Consider the following 19,890-nt stretch of genomic DNA (forward strand, 5'->3'; position numbering starts at 1 on the left):
AAACTCTCTGCCAGAGTAAACTGCTCTGCAAAGAGACATGGTTTGTAGACAGTTATGAGAGCAGAACAAGTAAATTTCTGGGAATAAATTGAGGGAATTTATCCTTTTATCTGCCTTTTTAGCTGTTAGCAAGCTAGCTAGCTTGGAGAGCTCTTGTGACTGTGCTAGCATAATACTGTATTTTGTGTTTAATGTTTAAAATGCATTTTGTAAAGCTCTTTGATTGATTTTGTGTATGAAATGTGCTCTACAAATAAATGTGCTTGCCTTTTACTTCTTGTTGAAAAGAAAAAGCTGCCAGTTTTCCTCAAGCGTGGTAGCCAGCTGTATGGTCTTTCCTGCTCTTCTACCCGCTAACGTCACATCTTATAACGCTACTATCATGTAGATAGAAATTCAAACTTCAAATTATTCATGTCTGCAGTTGTTCTGCAGAGTTTTCCATTTTCCAGTACTGAGTTGTTTAAGTTACCTAACATGAACTCAGAAGAGTTACTTTATCTTAAGGCTAAAGTCTGGGCCCTGACCAGACACTGCGGGGGACAGTTATAAGGACTAGCGGTCCATGCCTTGAACTAACACTGATGGTAGGGGAGCAGCAGCACCCCTTCCCCTCTGCTGGTTCATCCAGCTCCCAGCGGACCGCTGGTAAACACTGCACGTCAAACCCGAGGCCAATTAGCCTGCAAGATCAGCCTAGTGAGAGGCCTGCTGGAAAGGGGAGGGGGACTTAATTCAAAGAGCAGACTCTGTGAGAGTTCAGTTATCCTAATCGCTAAAAGAGCTCAAGTCCCAGGGGTACCATTCAGGCTTTCAGGAAATATAAAGGAGTTTTTATTGTCTGAAATAATGCACCATTGTGATTTTATATAATCATGTGGTATTATAATATGAAAAATAACAAGTAGGCTAAGCAAGAGGTATCTACAGAGAGGTTGTTAGTCCATGACCCTAAAAGGCAGATCCACCCACAAGCTGAGCTTCTATCCACAAGAAAGCGCACATTCGGTTTTTGCAATTTACTTGCAATGATTTGAGAAATTGAATTTTATCGTTAGTTTAGTGTCCATCACAACACCGAATGAAGCTCATAAACTGTAATAGCGTAGCAAGTGTGTGAAACTAAGGTTAACAAGAGAGCATGTGAATCACAAAACTGTTAATTAGAATCACACAGTATCCAAGCAACAGTAATAGGGCACAGAGTGAAATTAACTGTTTGATGGGGCACCGTCCTGCTCCTGCTGGCTCTCCGGTTGACCTCTGCCCCGGACACTTACTCTGTGCCCATAATGTTTTACTGCCAGATACTGAAACCATGATGCTACAGCATGATGCATTGCGTGGGCGATGTGTGAATGGCTATACAAGAAATGACAACTGATTTTTTCCTTTGCTGTTTGATTATTTAATTATTTGTTTCTCAATAAGTTAGTTACATACGACTGACAAAACACTATTACAAACACTAATACAAAGAGTTTTCACACAAATATAAAACATCCCCCTTTTAACATCTTAAACAACATGAATATACAGTTTGTGACATTTTGCCTATGTAAGTACTTTGCTGAACATCGTAATTGTGAAGAAAAAAGTACAAAAGTACATTGTTCTCTGTGAATCCATAACAATGCCCTGTCATTTGCATATTTGCAACAGTGATAATTTTACATTTTTCATATGTGCAAATTGTACAGGCCACGTATATAGCCATTCCGCACATTTTTATATTAATATGACATATGTATATATACATATTTTTTATTTATATATTTACTATTTTACCCTTACTGTAATAATTATTCTTTATTGCACACTAACCATTTTAGTATGCAACTTAATGGCACCCTACATTTCACAGCACATAACATATCAGCATGTGACAAGTAAAACCTTAAGATCTTTAAATGTTGAATCTTGATTGTGGACCACCCCATTCACATACTGCACATTTGTGTACGTTTGGTCTTTGGTTGATTTTCATTGTTTGAGCCGGACACGTCAGTTGTAATGGAGGAAAATCTTAACGCTTAAAACATATTTTAGACAAAGGTGTGCTTCCAACTTTGTGGCAGTCCCAGAAAAAAAAAAAAATTTCCCATTTTGATGTGGAAGAACTTGACTGGCCTGCACAGAGCCCTGACCTCAAACCCTCTGGGACACACTTTTGATTCTGGGCTATACAAATAAACTTGACTAGACTGGAAATGATTTTGACTACCCACAGTGTCAAGTGAAAATTTGGAGGCCCAGCTCTTACTCTCACCTGCAGCACTGTCCTGATGCTCGATGTCATTATACAAATGTTTTGGGCAGCTCTTCAAACGCTGCTGAGAGGATCCATCCAGTGTAATATTTTTTTGTTATCCTCCGTGTCATGATAGTTGATTGTGGGCTTTCTGCTCGACACAGGCCATAAACCTCCACAGACACAAGTTGACTAACAAGACTTAAGCATGTCTGCTTCAAGACACCGAACCAGTGGCTTCTCTCTCCCCCTCTCTCTCTGTTGCTCTGCTTCAGAAAATGAGAGGAGTTTCTCAAAAAATGTGACTATAACAGTAGCCTGTGTGTCCCCAAGGATACTGAGCTAGCACGGTCTGCCAGTCTATCACACAGGAGCACACTGCTTTTGTGACAAACTGGCAGACTAAAATCTTTCATTCCTGTAGCTCCTCTGCGCGCTTCTTCTCATTCCTAGACAATCCTCGCAATAACCTCGGTGGTGAGTGCATGACTACACAATGTTCCCCGTTGCTTGCTGTTGATTCAGTGCAGCGCACTGGTGGATATCAGCGCTCCAACACTCCACATTCATTTAAAAAATGTGTGCAATACACAGCAGAGCACTGTCAAAACATCACAAAAGGTCAGAGTAACAGATTTAATTACTTTTTATTGTGCATGTGTACAACACTGAATAACAACAGATATCCACGCTAACCCCAAGATCATTTGCTTGCAGCAGAAAAGTCATGCTTTGTCGAAGTTTGCCAGAGGATAGACTTATGTACGAGCTCTATTTTAACAGGTGAGCAGCACTGGCCATCCTTAAATCCTTCAGAGGCTGTATCCATTACAAGATCCATGAGAGGTGGGTAAGAGGCAGAGAGCATGATTGAGGGGCTGCTTCACTGCACACCACACAGTCTTTACACTCTAACTGGCAATTGTTAAATTCACACTCACGTCAGTCTTCTTCACAATTTAGAGCCTTGTCAGGTATCTCCTTGTGGACAAAACTGGTGTCTAAGAATGGAACAGAAAAGTAACGCTGCAGTCTGATGGCATCGCTTTCTGCTGTCTTTTGTTTTTTTATTATTACGCAGCAGCTTTAAAGATTCATGAGGGGGACTTGCATTCAAACACGCTTAATATCCATCCTGTTTCATAGTAGTAACAACACAGTGTGGCAGAGGGAAGTGAATCATAGTGCCCTAGTGACTTGGAAGTGCCCAGACATGCAAATGTGTGAGTTGGTGCGATAGATTATTCAAATGCATAGATGCTTTGCCTTTGGGGTCGCCCTGCTGCCGAGCCGTGGTCACTGCCCGTGCGTAATAATCCCCTTGTGCTGTGTTTCCTCTGCAGAGTCGGGTGGGGAGAGGAGAGTGGTGACTGTTTTCAGGGTGACAGAAGGTGACATGGTCTAGCTTGTGGCCTTGTACGCCACCCACACAGGAGACGAATGGATGAATGGCTGCTTGACATCCTTTTTTAGAATTTCACAAGACACCTAGCTTATTGGAAATAAAACATGCGCAAACCCATTTTGGCATAAAATAAGCTGCCTTGGCATTAAATGCAGTGTGGTTTGTCAGAACTGCAACAACAACTGCAGTATCGAGGACGTGGTTTAAGTAATAAAGTTAAAACCATTTGCCGACCCTGCAGATGCGTCATCGTGTTGGTTATTATTCCCAATACGAAGAATCAGAAACATCTCTGGATGACAGTCTCTCATTTTTAAATTGCAAGACCGGTTTGTTGAAGGGAGGTTAGAAACTTGTGATTGTATAAAACTTTGGAGCAATTGTGCTTTTAAAAAAACAGTTTGACATTTTGAGAAATGTGCTTATTTGCTTTCTTGCCAACAGCTAGATGAGCTTCATCTCCACCTCCCCACGCACCACCACCTGCAGCCCGTCCAGCGTCTCCCTCACCTCGTCCAAGGTTTCATCCACCAGCCTTCAGACAGAAACATACATGCAGACAGGCGTATGTTAAAGGTCCACCTGAACTGCAAAGCACTTTTCCTTTGTTTTCCTTCCATTGAATATGTATCTTAAGTTTATTAAATTTAAGTTATTAAAGTTGAATTAACATACAGACAATGGTGAGAAGATTGATACAACTCACATGTTTGTAGAGTAAATATGCAGCTGGTCAACTTAGCTTAGCACAAAGACTGAAAAATCTCCCTATTGGTAGCTTTAAAACTCACTTATTATTGCATTTGATCTTGTTTGTTTAATCCATACAAAAAATAAAGAGTACAATAAACAATTTTTTCCGGACTATTTTGTGGCAAATTCATACCAGTAACTTCCTGGAGCCTCTGCTGATTGCCTGGAAACTGCTCCCATCATCTCTGGTCATCTGTGGTGCCCAGCCCAAAGCCCATTGGTTCCTAAAAACAACTTTAATTTTTTCATGTTTACTATTTTCAGTGGTGGACCACAGCCCTATCAGGTGAACTCAAGTTGACATTGTTGGCCTAAAATAAATGTTTTATACATGACCTCCCTGCTCCCTTGCTAGCTAGTTTCCATGCACTCTCAATCATCTTTGTGCTGGGGGTTTCTGTTGGCGTTTTTTTTACAGCAGTGTAGGTTTATGGCACAGAGCAGTATGCTTTATCTGGACTACACTACTAATTATTCGTTGGATCAAATCATTTTTGGTTTTGCTCTTTTCATGGGATTTGTTCACAATAACAAAAACAATATCACCAGATTTCTCATTTAACTTTCCTATGATCCAACACTCCTGTTGATAAAAAGTGCCAAAGTGCAAGGTGAGCCTGGTACATTTTGCATTTGTCAAATTAGCAACTAATAGGAAACCCTCCCCCACTGCAGTTTGATCCATCTGCCACCGCCTAAGGCTGTAACAGCTAATTGCTAACACCTACACAAGCACCAGGGAGGGATATTGATTCCTCATCCTTACATGGCAAACATCTTGAGTGACACTGAGAAACCAGTGGCAATAGACCGGCGCATTACGGGGCATCATGCTGCTGAAAGAGGGTAATTTACTGGGACTGTGTACACACAGGCACGTACCGCTGCGCTCACACTTAAAAACTCCTTTAACTGTAACACGTGAGGACAGGTGGTTGGCGAGGAAGGAGAGTGTGAGAAAATGTGCTCACTTAGGCAAAAAGTACAGCATCAGCAGATGTAATTAAATCTTGGGTATCACAAAGTAAAGATAAGTGTGTGTTTAATGGATCAATAATGATGGACAGACAAGACAAAGAAGATTAATCAAAGTGCTCAGAAAATAGAGCACTTAGGCAAGCAATTAATATGTCAAGGAAACCTCGCAGGGACAAAAAATCCGTTAAAATAAATGTAAGAATGGCTTCAAGGGCTATTACTTAGGATTATCACCATTGATTTTGTCTATATCTGTGTGTGAGTTTGATGTTAATATCCCTATTGATTCACCACTTTTGAGCAGCTTTTGATAGACACCACTCACACGTTGCATCTCATAAAACTAGCAGTTCCAGATTTCATTACATTGTCCGCGTCATTTCCTCAAGGAGGGTTACGAATATTGATCCGTTCCAGATAGAAAGCTCAAAGTTCAGCACATGCTTGGATGAATTGTGTCTCAGCATTTTATAATTTTTTTTTATTAGCGTAATAGTGCATCAAAAACAACTAGGACTGGGAGCCCCCAAGTCAATATGGCTGCCGGCCAGGACAAGCTAATTTCTTTGGCTTTGCTTCAAATGTTTTGCATAACATGACTTAAACTGACTGACAAAAAGAACAAGGGGGAAAAAGCACAGATACAAGCAGGAATGGAAGTAGAGCTTACTGTGTGTAAAAATCCCTGCAAAAGGGAAGTGAACTGTACAGTATATTACCAGATGTACAGTGCTGTGTATTTTCTGTTGTGCATTTATAGCAACCACAGGCCTCAGCTACCTAATGATGACTAAGCTAATGGTAACAAGCACAAATGAAAGGATTCCTGCCTTTTCCATTTTGATTATGGTTATTGTTGTTTGCTGTGGTTTTATTTGCTGGACCCACAGGATCTGCAGACTCAATCTCCTGCAGCCTGCTTTGTTTCTGGCTCTACTGAACCAGAAAAGATGGACTCTTAGTGGATATCTGGGGGCTTTCCTGCTTGTGATGGTCTCCCCCCCCCACCCCCATGTGTTCAATTTCATTACACTTACTGACTGACACACCTCTAGACATGAGCTATTTGAAATTAGGAAATCAAAAGCAATGCCATCTCAGACCTTTGGTTTGCGCTCTTAAACTCCCACCATTATTGATTGCAGAGTATATACATTATAATCTAACTGCTACACCATATATCATTTCTACAGACTGGATGATTGCGTCCTCCTTTTCATGAACAAGAAGGAAAGGTTATTTGAATAATTTTACTTCAAGTTCCACATGGTCCTGGAACCTACAATCACTGCTGCACTTAACTTAAAACTGCTTCAATTGTAACACCTGCTGTACACGTAATGAGAATAACAGCCATAGCGAGCGTATTGTTATTTCAAGGTTTCAGCTCACAAAGTTTTAACAGTAACTTCTCCATTTCACATTCCCCCTAACACCGTCTGCACACAGTTCCCTTTGTCAAGGCCTGCTACAACTTTAACAAAAAAATGATGGAGGATCTGTCAACAGGGACAAATCATGGTCTGGTTTAATACAGAAATGTCTGCAGTGACTTGAGACCCAACATGTTTATTAACATTTAATCAAACCCACGATCCTTTCCTAACCTTAACCAAAGTGCTTTTGTTACCTAAAGCTAATGGTAGATGGGGACGTGACCCCTGGGCTCTATTTATAAAGTCTTGAGATCCGTAGACTCACCATCCACCTCAAAAACCTTCTTATGACTACGCGGCAGTAAATTAATATAGCTCTTAATTCAGTCACGTTACATTTGTCATCTACTTTCTAGGAGACAGGGTTGTAAGACATCACAGTGGAATTTGTGAGTTTAATCAATAATGATAAAAACTGTCATTTGCAGCCTTAATATAGAGAGGCAGATTTTGGAGATAAAAGCATTCAAGCAGATGCAGCATCTTCAAAACTATATATAAAGTAAATATTTGGTCAGCACTATCACCTCTGTACGCCCCTGTTCTTCACGTGGTGCAGCTTAAACTGGTAAAGGTTTTTACGTATGTGCAAGATTTTGATCCAACAAGACCTGATAAAAACTCCACTCTTCAGTCAGGCAATCAAACACCAACAAATTACTTACTCGACTCAGTCTTGGTAAAGATTGTACCTATTGTAGTGTTTGGGCCATGAGACAGCCATGCTGGCTATTGATTTTTTCCCCTCTGAGTTAGCCAGCCTCAGTGGACCACTAATGACTTGTGGCTGAGAAAAAAGAAAATTCTTGAAATAATGAAGCGAGTTTGACAATGGGAATTTTGAATGCAATGAACTCAACCGTTCTGCAAGGGCTGAAAAACTGTAAAGCTGTTGTTTGTCACAAATGGGGGAATTTTCTGGTCTCATGTCCTTAGAGTCTGCTTGGGTTTGTGTGTAGTGTCTATTAGGTGTATTCAGATTTTAGTTTGAGTATTTTTAAGCATCGTTTGGGTCAGGCGCTCATTTTCACTTCTCTGTAGTTGCCTTATTCCTGCTGTTTTATTTCTGTGCTAATGCTCTTCTAAATTAGCCATTGGAAACCTGATGCTCTGCAAACACAAATAATTGATCTCACACCAGATGTAAATACGATAAGGCAATTTGGATTGTAGAGCAACAAAGGTTGATTGTTATGTTTTGTAACGGTTCTCTTTATCTTACCTTTACAGACCATTAGTGCAGATAACGAGGTCGACACTTATTACTTCATCAATAACGCAATAGGCTGCATCAACATAATCATAATTAATGATATATAATTGCAGACATGACCAGAACCTTACAATGTGTTATAAAATATTTATCAACTGCTTCTAAATATGTTTAAAACTCATCATGACATGTTGGACTGGAAGTTTGATTCTTGACCTTGCAGTTTGCACAAAAAAAAAGAATTATTATTTGGGACCACTTACTAGATTTCTTCTGGTGCTTCAGCCCCATATCCATGGACTTCTTCAACTCAGTTTGCTCAGTTGTCATAGTAAGTAAAAAGTGTTTATACATAAATAAATACCTAATTAACAAATATAATTCACAAGTGCTTCAAATTCTGTGTTCATATTTTAATATTTTTTTATTTAATTTCATCTGTTATATTGTCAGCCATTATCTGTTTAAACATTAGTTAGAGATGCTTCACAGGAAGGAAAATGCATTACAACACTTGGAAATAATATACTTAGAATTACAATTAGATTTAGGACGGAGAAAACACTGAATTTCAAGTAAATATGCTAAATTGACTTTTATGAACTTGTGTGTGGTTCTCTGACCTCTGTGGCATTTACTGTATTGTCCTACAAGGCAAATTCCAGCCATCTGGTACTTCGGGCGAGTTCAAGCAAATGTTAACACATAGTGTATTTACAACTATTATCCGGCCCGCTCCACTGCAGCACATAATTTCACCTCCATCCCCCCAAACCCCCCCAACCCCCCATGATTACAAAAAAAGAGCTTCATATTACACATCTTATGCTCAAAGTGCTATGGAATTAGATTTTGCCATTTGAAAGACAGACAAACAACATCTCTGTTAGAACATCACACATCACCTTATCATACACTACAGCAGTGGTAGATATATAGTAGTATAATTATACAAAGAAATTGCAGTTATTTATGTTTCAAAGGCAGCAGTTCAAACATGTTCATAGACTCCTCACCCCCTCCTAGCTAACCCCCTGCTGTTATTGTTGCTGCTGCTGCTGCCATTGTTGTTGACGCTGCCATTGCTGCTCCTGCTGTTTGTGTTGCTGCTGCCCCATTCATCATTGCTGTTAGTTTCCACATGTCACCTTTGTGTTCTTCCGGTGTGTATAACTGTTAATTTACAGATTAGGATATAGTGTAAGACAGCAGAACAGAAAGAAATTAGCTCATCTCTTAGGTGGGATCATTATTTTTCTCATTGTGAGGCTAGAGAAGGTGTTGATGAACCACAAGGGAGACTCCAGATCATGCTGTCAATCTCAACCTAAGTTGAGTCCATCATACAAACTTCTAATGATTATAGAAAAAGTACTGCAGGTTCAACCACCAAAGTAAAATGAGAGCGTCATGAAGATCCCATCCAATTGCTGATGCATTACTGGCCTCTAGTGGTGAACAGTAATACCAGCGTAATAAATTGTGTAAACAGCAATGATGCTGAAACAGAGGTGATGTTAAATGTAAGTAAATTATATGATTGTGAAGATTAGTGTTTATAAAGTGTCCTCAGCATTGACTTCACTCAGTGATAAGGACTGTTGCCTCTAATAAGGGTAATCGCCCTGGCAGAATATCACTCATTTCCATCAGTTAATTACACATTAGAGTCACATGAGAAGGGAGGAGAAATTCAGTAATAGGAGATCAAGTCAAAATCACCATCAGTCTCAGACTAGACCGGCTTCTCCTGCAATCTGTTGTGGTATTGCGAGAAATAAAAACCAAAACAAATATCTTTGTGGATGTGGGTCTACATACTTAACAATTCAGGTTTAATGTAAGATCAAATACAGACAAAGACGTATGCAAATTACAATATGCTGGTATACAAAAATGCTAAGTGCAAAATTACAGCTGTTTCCCACTTCAATCAATATTGATGATAGGCAAATCACAGAGGGGTAATCTAATGATGACTGAATTGCAATTATTTCCTTTGATTGAAAAATGTGCAGCCAATGAAACACACCCAGTATGCAAATAAAGACAATAAGTGGTTCCAGCACAGTGACTTTATTTGCGACATACAAAAATAGAGAGAGCTTTTGCTCATGTACTCATTTTGAAATGCATTTGGAAATTGTCATTTCTTCTGATTTGGAGCGTCGTCCCTCACCACTGGGAATACTTCAATTTCCTTGATGATCCGCTCAGCAATAACCTTGTTGTTTGCTGAAACCATCCTTCGAGACATCAAATCGAACGATCCCCCTAAATTGTCAAACAAAGCCTTCATTAAGAGGGATTTAACCAAAAAATATATCCTGCGTTTAGCCACAGTGTTCACTTAACATCTTCTTATTCACTTATTTTAGTTTCTAAGACTTTGCATGCAGTTCAGTGCTGCATAATCACCAGATGCTCTGTGATCAGATTTGAAAGCATACACACCATCAACATCCAGTAGTATTCCTCCAGCTTCTTTGACTATAACCGCTCCAGCAGCAATGTCCCAGCAGTGGATCCCAATTTCAAAGAAGGCCTCAACAGCCCCCGTCGCCACCAGACACATGTTGGTGGCAGCTGTCCCTGACCCACGGAGCCTGTCAGGACAGATCAATTGGAGTTGAATGAAAGTAAGCTTCACTGCTCTACAACAGTCTACTACAGATGCAGTAAAGATAAGAAAAAAAGGTTTAAAATTTTCAAGCTGGCTGACAGATAGGAAAATGTCTTAATTTAATGCTATTTAGGCTGTTAATTTAAATATATAATGCTAAATAAATAACTGCCCATATAAAACCTACATGATACCTAAAAAAAAAGCACATACTGCGCTTTGAAAATTCCTCCAGGTAAACAAGGAGAAATGCAGTATTACTTTTAAGTAATAGTAATTTTGATCATTTGCAGTAACAATATATATCTTGTGTCTAATATTTATATTCAAATCAATATAATCAATACATCTACAATTTAATACATGTATGCAACTTCAAGGTAGCTAAATCTTGACCAAAATTTCATAAATTCCACAAGTTTCAAAAACTGACATCGTAAAGTGTTTGTTTATACAGTCTATGGTTTTTTCAGCTAGAGAGGCCAATGTCTCAAATGTATACTGGTTTGTTGAGAAAAATACTATAGTTTATAGAAATGTAGCCTGCTTTGCGAGTTGTCGGTCAATTTCTAATATTTACTCATAATATAATATTTACTCATAATTAATTAATTTAGAATATGGAAATGTCATTTTATGCATAGGGGAGAGCGGGGTAAGTTGTCTCGTGTGTAAGTTGTCACACTGCTCATAACTCCAACACTAGAGGCTCTATGTCAAAAATCATTTTGCCATTTTGTGTGACTTCTTTTTCTATGTTCAACTTTCTGTTCACATGTGGTCAAGGTCACTCTAATCTGAGGTGAGCACAATTTTATTATTTTGTTGCTTCAAAAGTAAAACATTTGCACTTTACATTTTATGTATTCCAAAAGACGACCATTGACACCTTGCACAAGGAGGGCAAGACATTGCTAAAGAGGCTGGCTGTTCACAGAGCTGTGTCCAAGCACATTAATAGAGAGGCGAAGGGAAGGAAAAGATGTGGTAGAAAAAAGTGTACAAGCAATAGGGATAACCGCACCCTGGAGAGTATTGTGAAACAAAACCCATTCAAAAATGTGGGGGAGATTCACAAAGACTAGACTGTAGCTGGAGTCAGATCTTCAAGAACCACCACGCACAGACGTATGCAAGACATGGGTTTCAGCTGTCGCATTCGTTGTGTCAAGCCACTCTTGAACAAGACACAGCGTCAGAAGCATCTCGCCTGGGCTAAAGACAAAAAGGACTGGACTGCTGCTGAGTGGTCCAAAGTTAAATTCTGATAAGAGTAAATTTTGAAAATTTGAAAAAATCAAGGTCCCAGAGTCTGGAGGAAGAGAGGAGATGCACAGAATCCACGTTGCTTGAAGTCCAGTGCAAAGTTTCCACAGTCCGTGATGGTTTGGGGTGCCATGTCATCTGCTGGTGTTGGTCCACTGTGTTTTCTGAGGTCCAAGGTCAACGCAACCGTCTACCAGGAAGTTTTAGAGCACTTCATGCTTCCTGCTGCTGACCAACTTTATGGAGATGCAGATTTTTCCAACAGGACTTGGCACCTGCACACAGTGCCAAAGCTACCAGTACCTGGTTTAAGGACCATGATATCCCTGTTCTTAATTGGCCAACTTAACTTAACTCGCCTGACCTTAACCCTATAGAAAATCTATGGGGTATTGTGAAGAGGAAGATGCGATACGCCAGACCCAACAATGCAGAAGAGCTGAAAGCCTCTATCAGAGCAACATGGGCTCTCATAACACCTGAACAGTGCCACAGACTGATCGACTCCATGCCACGCCGCATTGCTGCAGTAATTCAGGCAAAAGGAGCCCCAACTAAGTATAGAGTGCTGTACATGCTCATACTTTTCATGTTCATACTTTTCAGTTGGCCAACACTTCTAAAAATCCTTTTTTTGTATTGGTCTTAAGTAATATTCTAATTTTCGGAGATACTGAATTTGGATTTTTCATTAGTTGTCAGTTTTAATCATCACAATTAAATGAAATAAACATTTGAAATATATCAGTCTGTGTGTAATGAATGAATATAATATCCAAGTTTCACTTTTTCAATGGAATTACTGAAATAAATCATCTTTTTGATGATATTCTAATTATATCACCAGCACCTGTAGAAATGTTTATTTCATTTAATTGTGATGATTAAAACTGACAACTAATGAAAAATCCAAATTCAGTATCTCCGAAAATTAGAATATTACTTAAGACCAATACAAAAAAAGGATTTTTAGAAGTGTTGGCCAACTGAAAAGTATGAACATGAAAAGTATGAGCATGTACAGCACTCTATACTTAGTTGGGGCTCCTTTTGCCTGAATTACTGCAGCAATGCGGCGTGGCATGGAGTCGATCAGTCTGTGGCACTGCTCAGGTGTTATGAGAGCCCAGGTTGCTCTGATAGTGGCCTTCAGCTCTTCGTATTGTTGGGTCTGGCGTATCGCATCTTCCTCTTCACAATACCCCATAGATTTTCTATAGGGTTAAGGTCAGGCGAGTTAAGTTAAGTTGGCCAATTAAGAACAGGGATATCATGGTCCTTAAACCAGGTACTGGTAGCTTTGGCACTGTGTGCAGGTGCCAAGTCCTGTTGGAAAATGAAATCTGCATCTCCATAAAGTTGGTCAGCAGCAGGAAGCATCAAGTGCTCTAAAACTTCCCGGTAGACTGCGTTGACCATGGACCTCAGAAAACACAGTGGACCAACACCAGCAGATGACATGGCACCCCAAACCATCACAGACTGTGGAAACTTTACATTGGACTTGGAGCAATGTGGATTCTGTGAGCTCTGTGAACAGCCAGCCTCTTTAGCGATGACCTTTTGTGTCTTGCCCTCCTTGTGCAAGGTGTCAATGGTCGTCTTTTGGACAGCTGTCAAGTCAGCAGTCTTCCCCATGATTGTGTAGCCTACAGAACTAGGCTGAGAGACCATTTAAAGGCCTTTGCAGGTGTTTTGAGTTAATTCAAAATTGAACCTTTTCACAATATTCTAATTTTCTGAGATACTGATTTTGGGGTTTTCATTAGTTGTCAGTTATAATCATCAAAATTAAAAGGAATGAACACTTGAAATATATCAGTCTGTGAATGTATACATTATACAAGTTTCACTTTTTGAAGGGAATTACTGAAATAAATCAACTTTTTGATGATATTCTAATTATATAACCAGCACCTGTAAATGCATAATCATTTTGGCTCTGTAGGTCAGTAAGCCAGGCTACATGGCATAATAATAATGCGTTTCAAGAACACTTACCCATGCACTGGGATGCGGAGGATCTTCTGCATGGTGGAGAAGATCTTGGTAACTTTTTCCTTGCTCCTGTCAGTTCCATGCTCAGAGATGATAATGGACTTATTGATATCTGCAATGACAGCATGCCAAAAGGGTTACTACTATGTACAATTAAAGGTGTGACAGTGACGGTAAAAAATTTTCACACTCACATAGTAACAGTTAAGTCCACCAGATTGAATGTATGTAACCTTTTTGATCTAGAGGATTCTGCTTGATTGCTTTATTCATTTGTTCTTATATATGGAAATGTTTCAAGATGTTACATTTAAATTTCAAAAGCAAGGCAACCTATGTGTGGTGACTGCAAAGATCAATTTGTGTTATTCCCTAGTTGTCATGACTTTTTTTTTTTTTTTTTTTTTTCAATTTTGATTTTCAAATATGCAAAAACTGAAATATGACCATATTACCATTGACATCGGACACTTGGATTGGTTCATCATTGCAGAAAGCTCCCTTCCCCTTCCTTGCTTTATACATCTTGTCTTCCAAGCAGCTGTACACCACACCAAACTCCAACTGAAAACAGAAGTCATTTTTTCAGCTTTCACTTGCAAGGTATGGATGAACTACTTTTATTGACTGTAAAACTCTCTCTTGTTTGATTCGACATACCTGCTTATTAACAGCAAAGGCAATAGACACAGCAACAAATGGGAATCTGTGAATAAGCAGTTTCACGCACATGAGATCAGTTTAGTGTTATTACATAGCCGGAAGAAGGTACTTTTTCTTACCAAGTTCTTTTATTAGCAAGGATCGGTTAATTCTTTGATTCCAGGAAATATGCTTTATTAACTTTCTTGCTAAGATGAGAAGAATGTGCGTATTGTCCATTAAATTATTTATTTTTCTTACAAAACGGCAGACGTGTCAGAAGTCATGAAAATTTACATCTCAAATAGGTTCATAGTGCCCCCTACAAGAGTAGCTCCCCATCTTAGATGTACAAAAGTTGGGTAGTAGATGTATCACTCCAAAACATACAACAAAGCCTATTGGACCCATTCCCTTAACCTAACAGGAATAATTTCAGATCAACTTCATATTTGGGCAAAGTTAATGAAAGCTTGAGTTTTTCTCTGTCCCTGCCTGAAGATGCCAATATTCAGTCATAGTCGTGGCACCACCTACTGGCAACAGGAAGGAAGTTGTCCTTTAGCAACACTGATATCTTACCCATGTACGAAGTTTGTGGTGCCATCCACAGGGTCTATGATCCATGTGGGCATGTCAGTTAAGATACATGGCTCCCCCTTAGCAACTGACTCCTCTCCAATGAAACTGCAGCAAAGAAAAAACAATGGACCAATGAGGAATATAAAATATGTAATATATGATGATATATGATATATGATATATAATAAAAATATGATGATTTTGCGCCTCTGCTACAAACAGTGCAAGCATATTAAGATTTATATATTTTTGTGTGTCTGCATGCATATCTCTCACCAGTGTGTGCCTTCTCCGAATTCCTCTTTAAGAGACCCGATAATGATTTTCTCCACCCTCTCGTCAGTCTTGGTAACAAGGTCTACACTGGAGCTCTTTGTCATGACCCTTATTTCACTCTCCCCGGCCTTCCTAATTTCCTAAATGAACGGAATATTATTAGCACATGCTTGCTTTTTTGAGGTTAAAATAGGGGCATGTTTTCATTATCACAAAACTCTCCCAAAGTTCTCAAGTCAAGTCTGTTTCAAGTTTTACCCTAAGTTTCAAACACCAGAGGAGAATTTAGAGGCTATTACTGATGGCTTTTACGTACAGCTCCAGCTTTTCTTGCCACTGCAACTGCAAAGTCGTATGCCTTCTGCCATAGGTCAGCCATTTTGTTTCTATGGGACGTTTACTGAGGAGATCCTGAAAAGCGAATAAAGCTTGTAAAGGCGCAACAATGACTCATAAATATATAAAAGTGTAAACTATTCATATGTCATACCTGAGAAATGCAATAAAGTGCAACTTAAATAAACATAAGACATTTAGAAGCTACAAAAACTCTGAGGTTCTAAATTAATACAAGTTAAAGCGAAGGTAGGTAATGTTGGAGAAACCAGGAAGAGATAGTTATGTTTTTGTAAGTACCCAACTGAAAAAATCCCACCCCCTCCCTTCTGGCCTCCCTCTAAAGCTACTTTTTAGTTTTAGGCACAGTTCACGGGCAGAGTGTGAACCAGGTGATGATTGGTTGTGCTTATTACAGTCCTGCAACAGCCACAATTTTATTTTTTTGTGTGTGTCAGAGCATCTGATTTATTGATGGCAGTTGGGATGTAAAGGCAATTTCAACAAATATAACAACAAATGCTTCTGAAATAAATAACCATCCTAACTTTAAAGCATGTGAATGTTTTATCCCACATTTTATATTAAACAATCAAAAAATTTACACATTATTTTGAAATTTGCCATATCATGCTTGACATGAGCCAGTGTAAACTGCTGTATCAGTAGTTCAATTCCCATTTCTTTTTTTTTTTGTTGATAGAAACCTCATCCTTGACTATTTTATGTGAATCTTCATTTAGCACTTGATTACACATTATGTACTGTATTGTCGTCGATAATGTTTCACGCAGCCGCCCTGCCACATACATGACCTATGCTCAGTCTCACAATCCAAAGACATATAATCTTGTGACCCATGGACCCGCAATCCACACAATGCCTACCTCCTCTTCTATGCCTATTTATCCTTTTTACCTTATATGCATTTGATATTTCATAGTTTTTGGTAATAAGTTATACAATAATGACAAAAAAAAAAAGATTAGACAATTATCCATCCACTATGATTCTAAGCACACACCGGTACACCTTTTATGCACACACACATATCATCCATACACTGCTAAAACAAATGAAAACCTTACCTTGTCAAGTCAGGTGGGGCTGTCAAATAGCAGCTCCTAGATCCTAGTGCACGTTCTTTTGAAAAACCAAACCTTAAGTCGCCTCATTGGAGAGACACATAAAAGAAGCTGGCATGACAGAGTGGGAGTCAGTATTAGCCCCGCCCCCTTGTGTTTCTTCATAGCAACCTAAGGGGAAGAAAAACATTCTGTTCTTATGAAGGCATACTTACAACAACACAATGCTCAATTTACTGTACAGTGAGTGCATCTATCAGTAAGTGGAAAGTTTTTGGGCATCTTCGCAGGTAAATTGTGAAGGTGTCACACCCTGCTGTGTACATTTCTGTATCACATGTACATGCGGCAGTTGACATGACTGGTAATGTCAGAACATAAATCATATATGCTGAGGGGAAAATTTTTACATTTTTGTGGAGAAATAAGTGTACATTCTAGCTCCTGACATGGGATTTGCTCCTGTCAGTTTTATATTTCCTGACAGTTTCACAGCTACTAAGATTTTACTTTATGGTTTTATTATATTCCACTAGTGGAACATACTCATCCCCCTGTTGAGCCAGAGTAGATTATGTTAGCATGCTGAAAGTCGGATTAATGAAAGCACATAATGCAGATACATAGATCTACATGTATCTATCTGTATGTACATTTATATCTTGAAATGTTTATCTATCATGACAGTTCATTCCTGCAACAGTTATTGTTCTGAGATGTAAAAGCATTTCTTGTATCTTGTGGTAAGGTAACTGAAATGCAAATTAATTCTCCTCCTCTGTGAGAGAACACCCAGAATCAAGAGATACTACGGAGTACATTTATCAAATGACAATATTATTATAGTGGTTTAAAGTGTTCTTATGTCTAGGATGCCACTACCGGGGATATGTGTGCTTGAATGTTTTGGCCCCATTAGTGACATCACTGTAACGCTATCTTCCATTCAAATACATGCTGCACTCAAGTACTGAGGGAGTATAAAAGACAAGACAGATTGTTAAATTAGTAGTGAATGCTGCGCATATTATTACATTGCAGGTCTACATTGTCTGATACCCTTTGTCTGTGTTAGTAAAAAAGCAGAAAAGTGTTTTTCCACAGCTTGCTCCGACGTTGTTCAACATCACCACACCTTGCGTACAGCTTGTGCGTTTTAATAGACTAAACCTGTTTTTGCTGTTTGCTATTGTACTAGTAATAATAACATGAGTACTAAAGCAAATGTTTACTTACAATATCTGATTCTCCTGAAACAAGTTAGGCATCTGATATCGATCATCATAGGAAAATAGCTTCATTAAACAGCGACTAAGCTGGCAGAATACACTGCCATCCTACTACACAATTTGCTGGATTGACTAGATATCCTGAGTCACAAGCTGTGCAGCTAAAATAAACAGACCTCTGTTTAACTTAACAGATCAGTATGAGGCATCATGAAGGGGGGGATTGTTGAAAGTTTTGTTTGACCGGGAGCAGCAGGAGAGCAGTTGTCACCGTGCTGTCCCTGTTGTGCACTAAATATAAGACGCTCTCTAAAATGTTGGGAGACAGGTGGAGGCAAGTGATAGGACAAGCAAAACAAATACATCAGTCCTGCTGTCTCCCTGGCAGGTCTGTTATGAATAATTTATCCAGGATGACGGATGTTTTGGATGTTCACAGGAATCACAGCTGTAACTGAGGCCTGCCATGATGCAGAAGTTGCTGAAGGTCAATGGTGCACCCTGAAAGATGAGCTTTAGACAGGTTGTTAGACATTATCAACCTCTTTTGGAGTCTACAGCTGTGCTACCTGCTCAGTGAGGCTAATTCCAGCATGCACAAAATGAATGTTAGCATGCTGATGTTTAGCAGGTTAGAACCACCTTAGTTTAGCGAGTTAGCCACATTTGCTTAGCAGCACTAAATACAGAGTAAGTCCTACAGCTGAGGCTGATGGGAATTGAAATGGTCATTAGATGGTCAGGAGATGGCGAAAGTTCAATCTAATTCACCCTGTGGGGAACATGATTGTCTCTACAAAATGGCATGGTAAATCATACAAAGTCAGGGGATCACCAGTCATTAGGATTTATTGTTTGGGAATGTTTGCGCAAAATCACCTCGTCGATGTTGAGCTATTTCACTAGATGAGAGAAAACTTTGACCTGCTGGTGGCGCAAGGTGAAAAGTCTATGGATCATTATAGTCTTGGGCTTCATCCTCTGGGCACCATGGATATCTGTACCAAGTTTTATGACATTTATTTAATGGTGTTTGGGGTATTTCGCCAAACAACAAAAATGTCAACCTCATGGTGACGCAGTAGAAAAAGTGACAGGATCATAAAGGTCAGTAAGCTTCATCCCCAGTGGGCTGTGAATAAATGTGAATGCACTGTTCATGAAAAACCATCTAAAATTGTTACATACCCTAGATATTTTAGTTTGGCCCAAACATATGGACTGCCCGTTTAACCAACATTGCTATAACCACACCTAGCAAGTGTGGCTAAAATAAACAAAGGAAATGCATGATAATAAGATGGCAGAGGAAAGGCAGAGCAAAAAACACATATTGGGGTATAGAAACAAAACTGAAACAAAGGAACAGACATTATAATACATGCCCACAGGGTCTGAATCTCCAATCTCCAGGGGCACATTTTTGGTATGTAGCAGAAAACTGTGCCAATTTTTGAAAGAACAATGGCTGGTATTTCCTAATGAAAACTAGGACATACAGTAAGGGTATAAGGATTTGGTTGGCTGTGCCATTAATGACCCTATAAACAAGTTCAAAAAAACTTTAAAAAATCAAAAGACGGGAAACCAACAAGGTTTGTTGAGCAGCTTGGCGGTGGAGGTGGAGTTGACCGAGGAGGACTCGGCTTTCAGCTGTCTGACTCTAGAAATCCCTAGTTATTTTGTCTGAACCCCCTGCTGCACACTAACATGGACCATTGATTTCTGTGGAGGGAGCCACAGCAGTTTAAGACCCGGGTTTGCTCAAGTAAAGTGTTTTAAAACCATTTGCTAGCCATCAGCAAACACAGACAAGA

The 19,890-nt window shown here is 39.3% G+C and overlaps 1 protein-coding gene across 1 annotated transcript; it reads right to left on the reverse strand.

The window, feature by feature from the left end:
* Positions 1-10,095: 10,095 nt before the first annotated feature.
* Positions 10,096-18,212, reverse strand: LOC119912014 (inositol monophosphatase 1-like). The gene is made up of 10 exons (XM_038730989.1): positions 18,081-18,212; positions 16,848-17,015; positions 15,740-15,834; positions 15,424-15,563; positions 15,148-15,252; positions 14,584-14,629; positions 14,379-14,487; positions 13,927-14,035; positions 10,491-10,642; positions 10,096-10,310 (listed from the first exon to the last, which is right to left on the reverse strand). The coding sequence occupies exons 3-10, from the start codon at positions 15,800-15,802 to the stop codon at positions 10,183-10,185; spliced, it is 852 nt and encodes a 283-aa protein (XP_038586917.1). The 5' UTR covers positions 15,803-15,834; positions 16,848-17,015; positions 18,081-18,212; the 3' UTR covers positions 10,096-10,182.
* Between the last annotated feature and the right edge of the window lie 1,678 nt (positions 18,213-19,890).

Source organism: Micropterus salmoides, unplaced genomic scaffold (assembly GCF_014851395.1).
Source record: "Micropterus salmoides isolate LMB-PRFRI ecotype aquatic unplaced genomic scaffold, ASM1485139v1 Ms_hic_scaffold_1, whole genome shotgun sequence".
Classification (NCBI taxonomy): domain Eukaryota; kingdom Metazoa; phylum Chordata; class Actinopteri; order Centrarchiformes; family Centrarchidae; genus Micropterus; species Micropterus salmoides.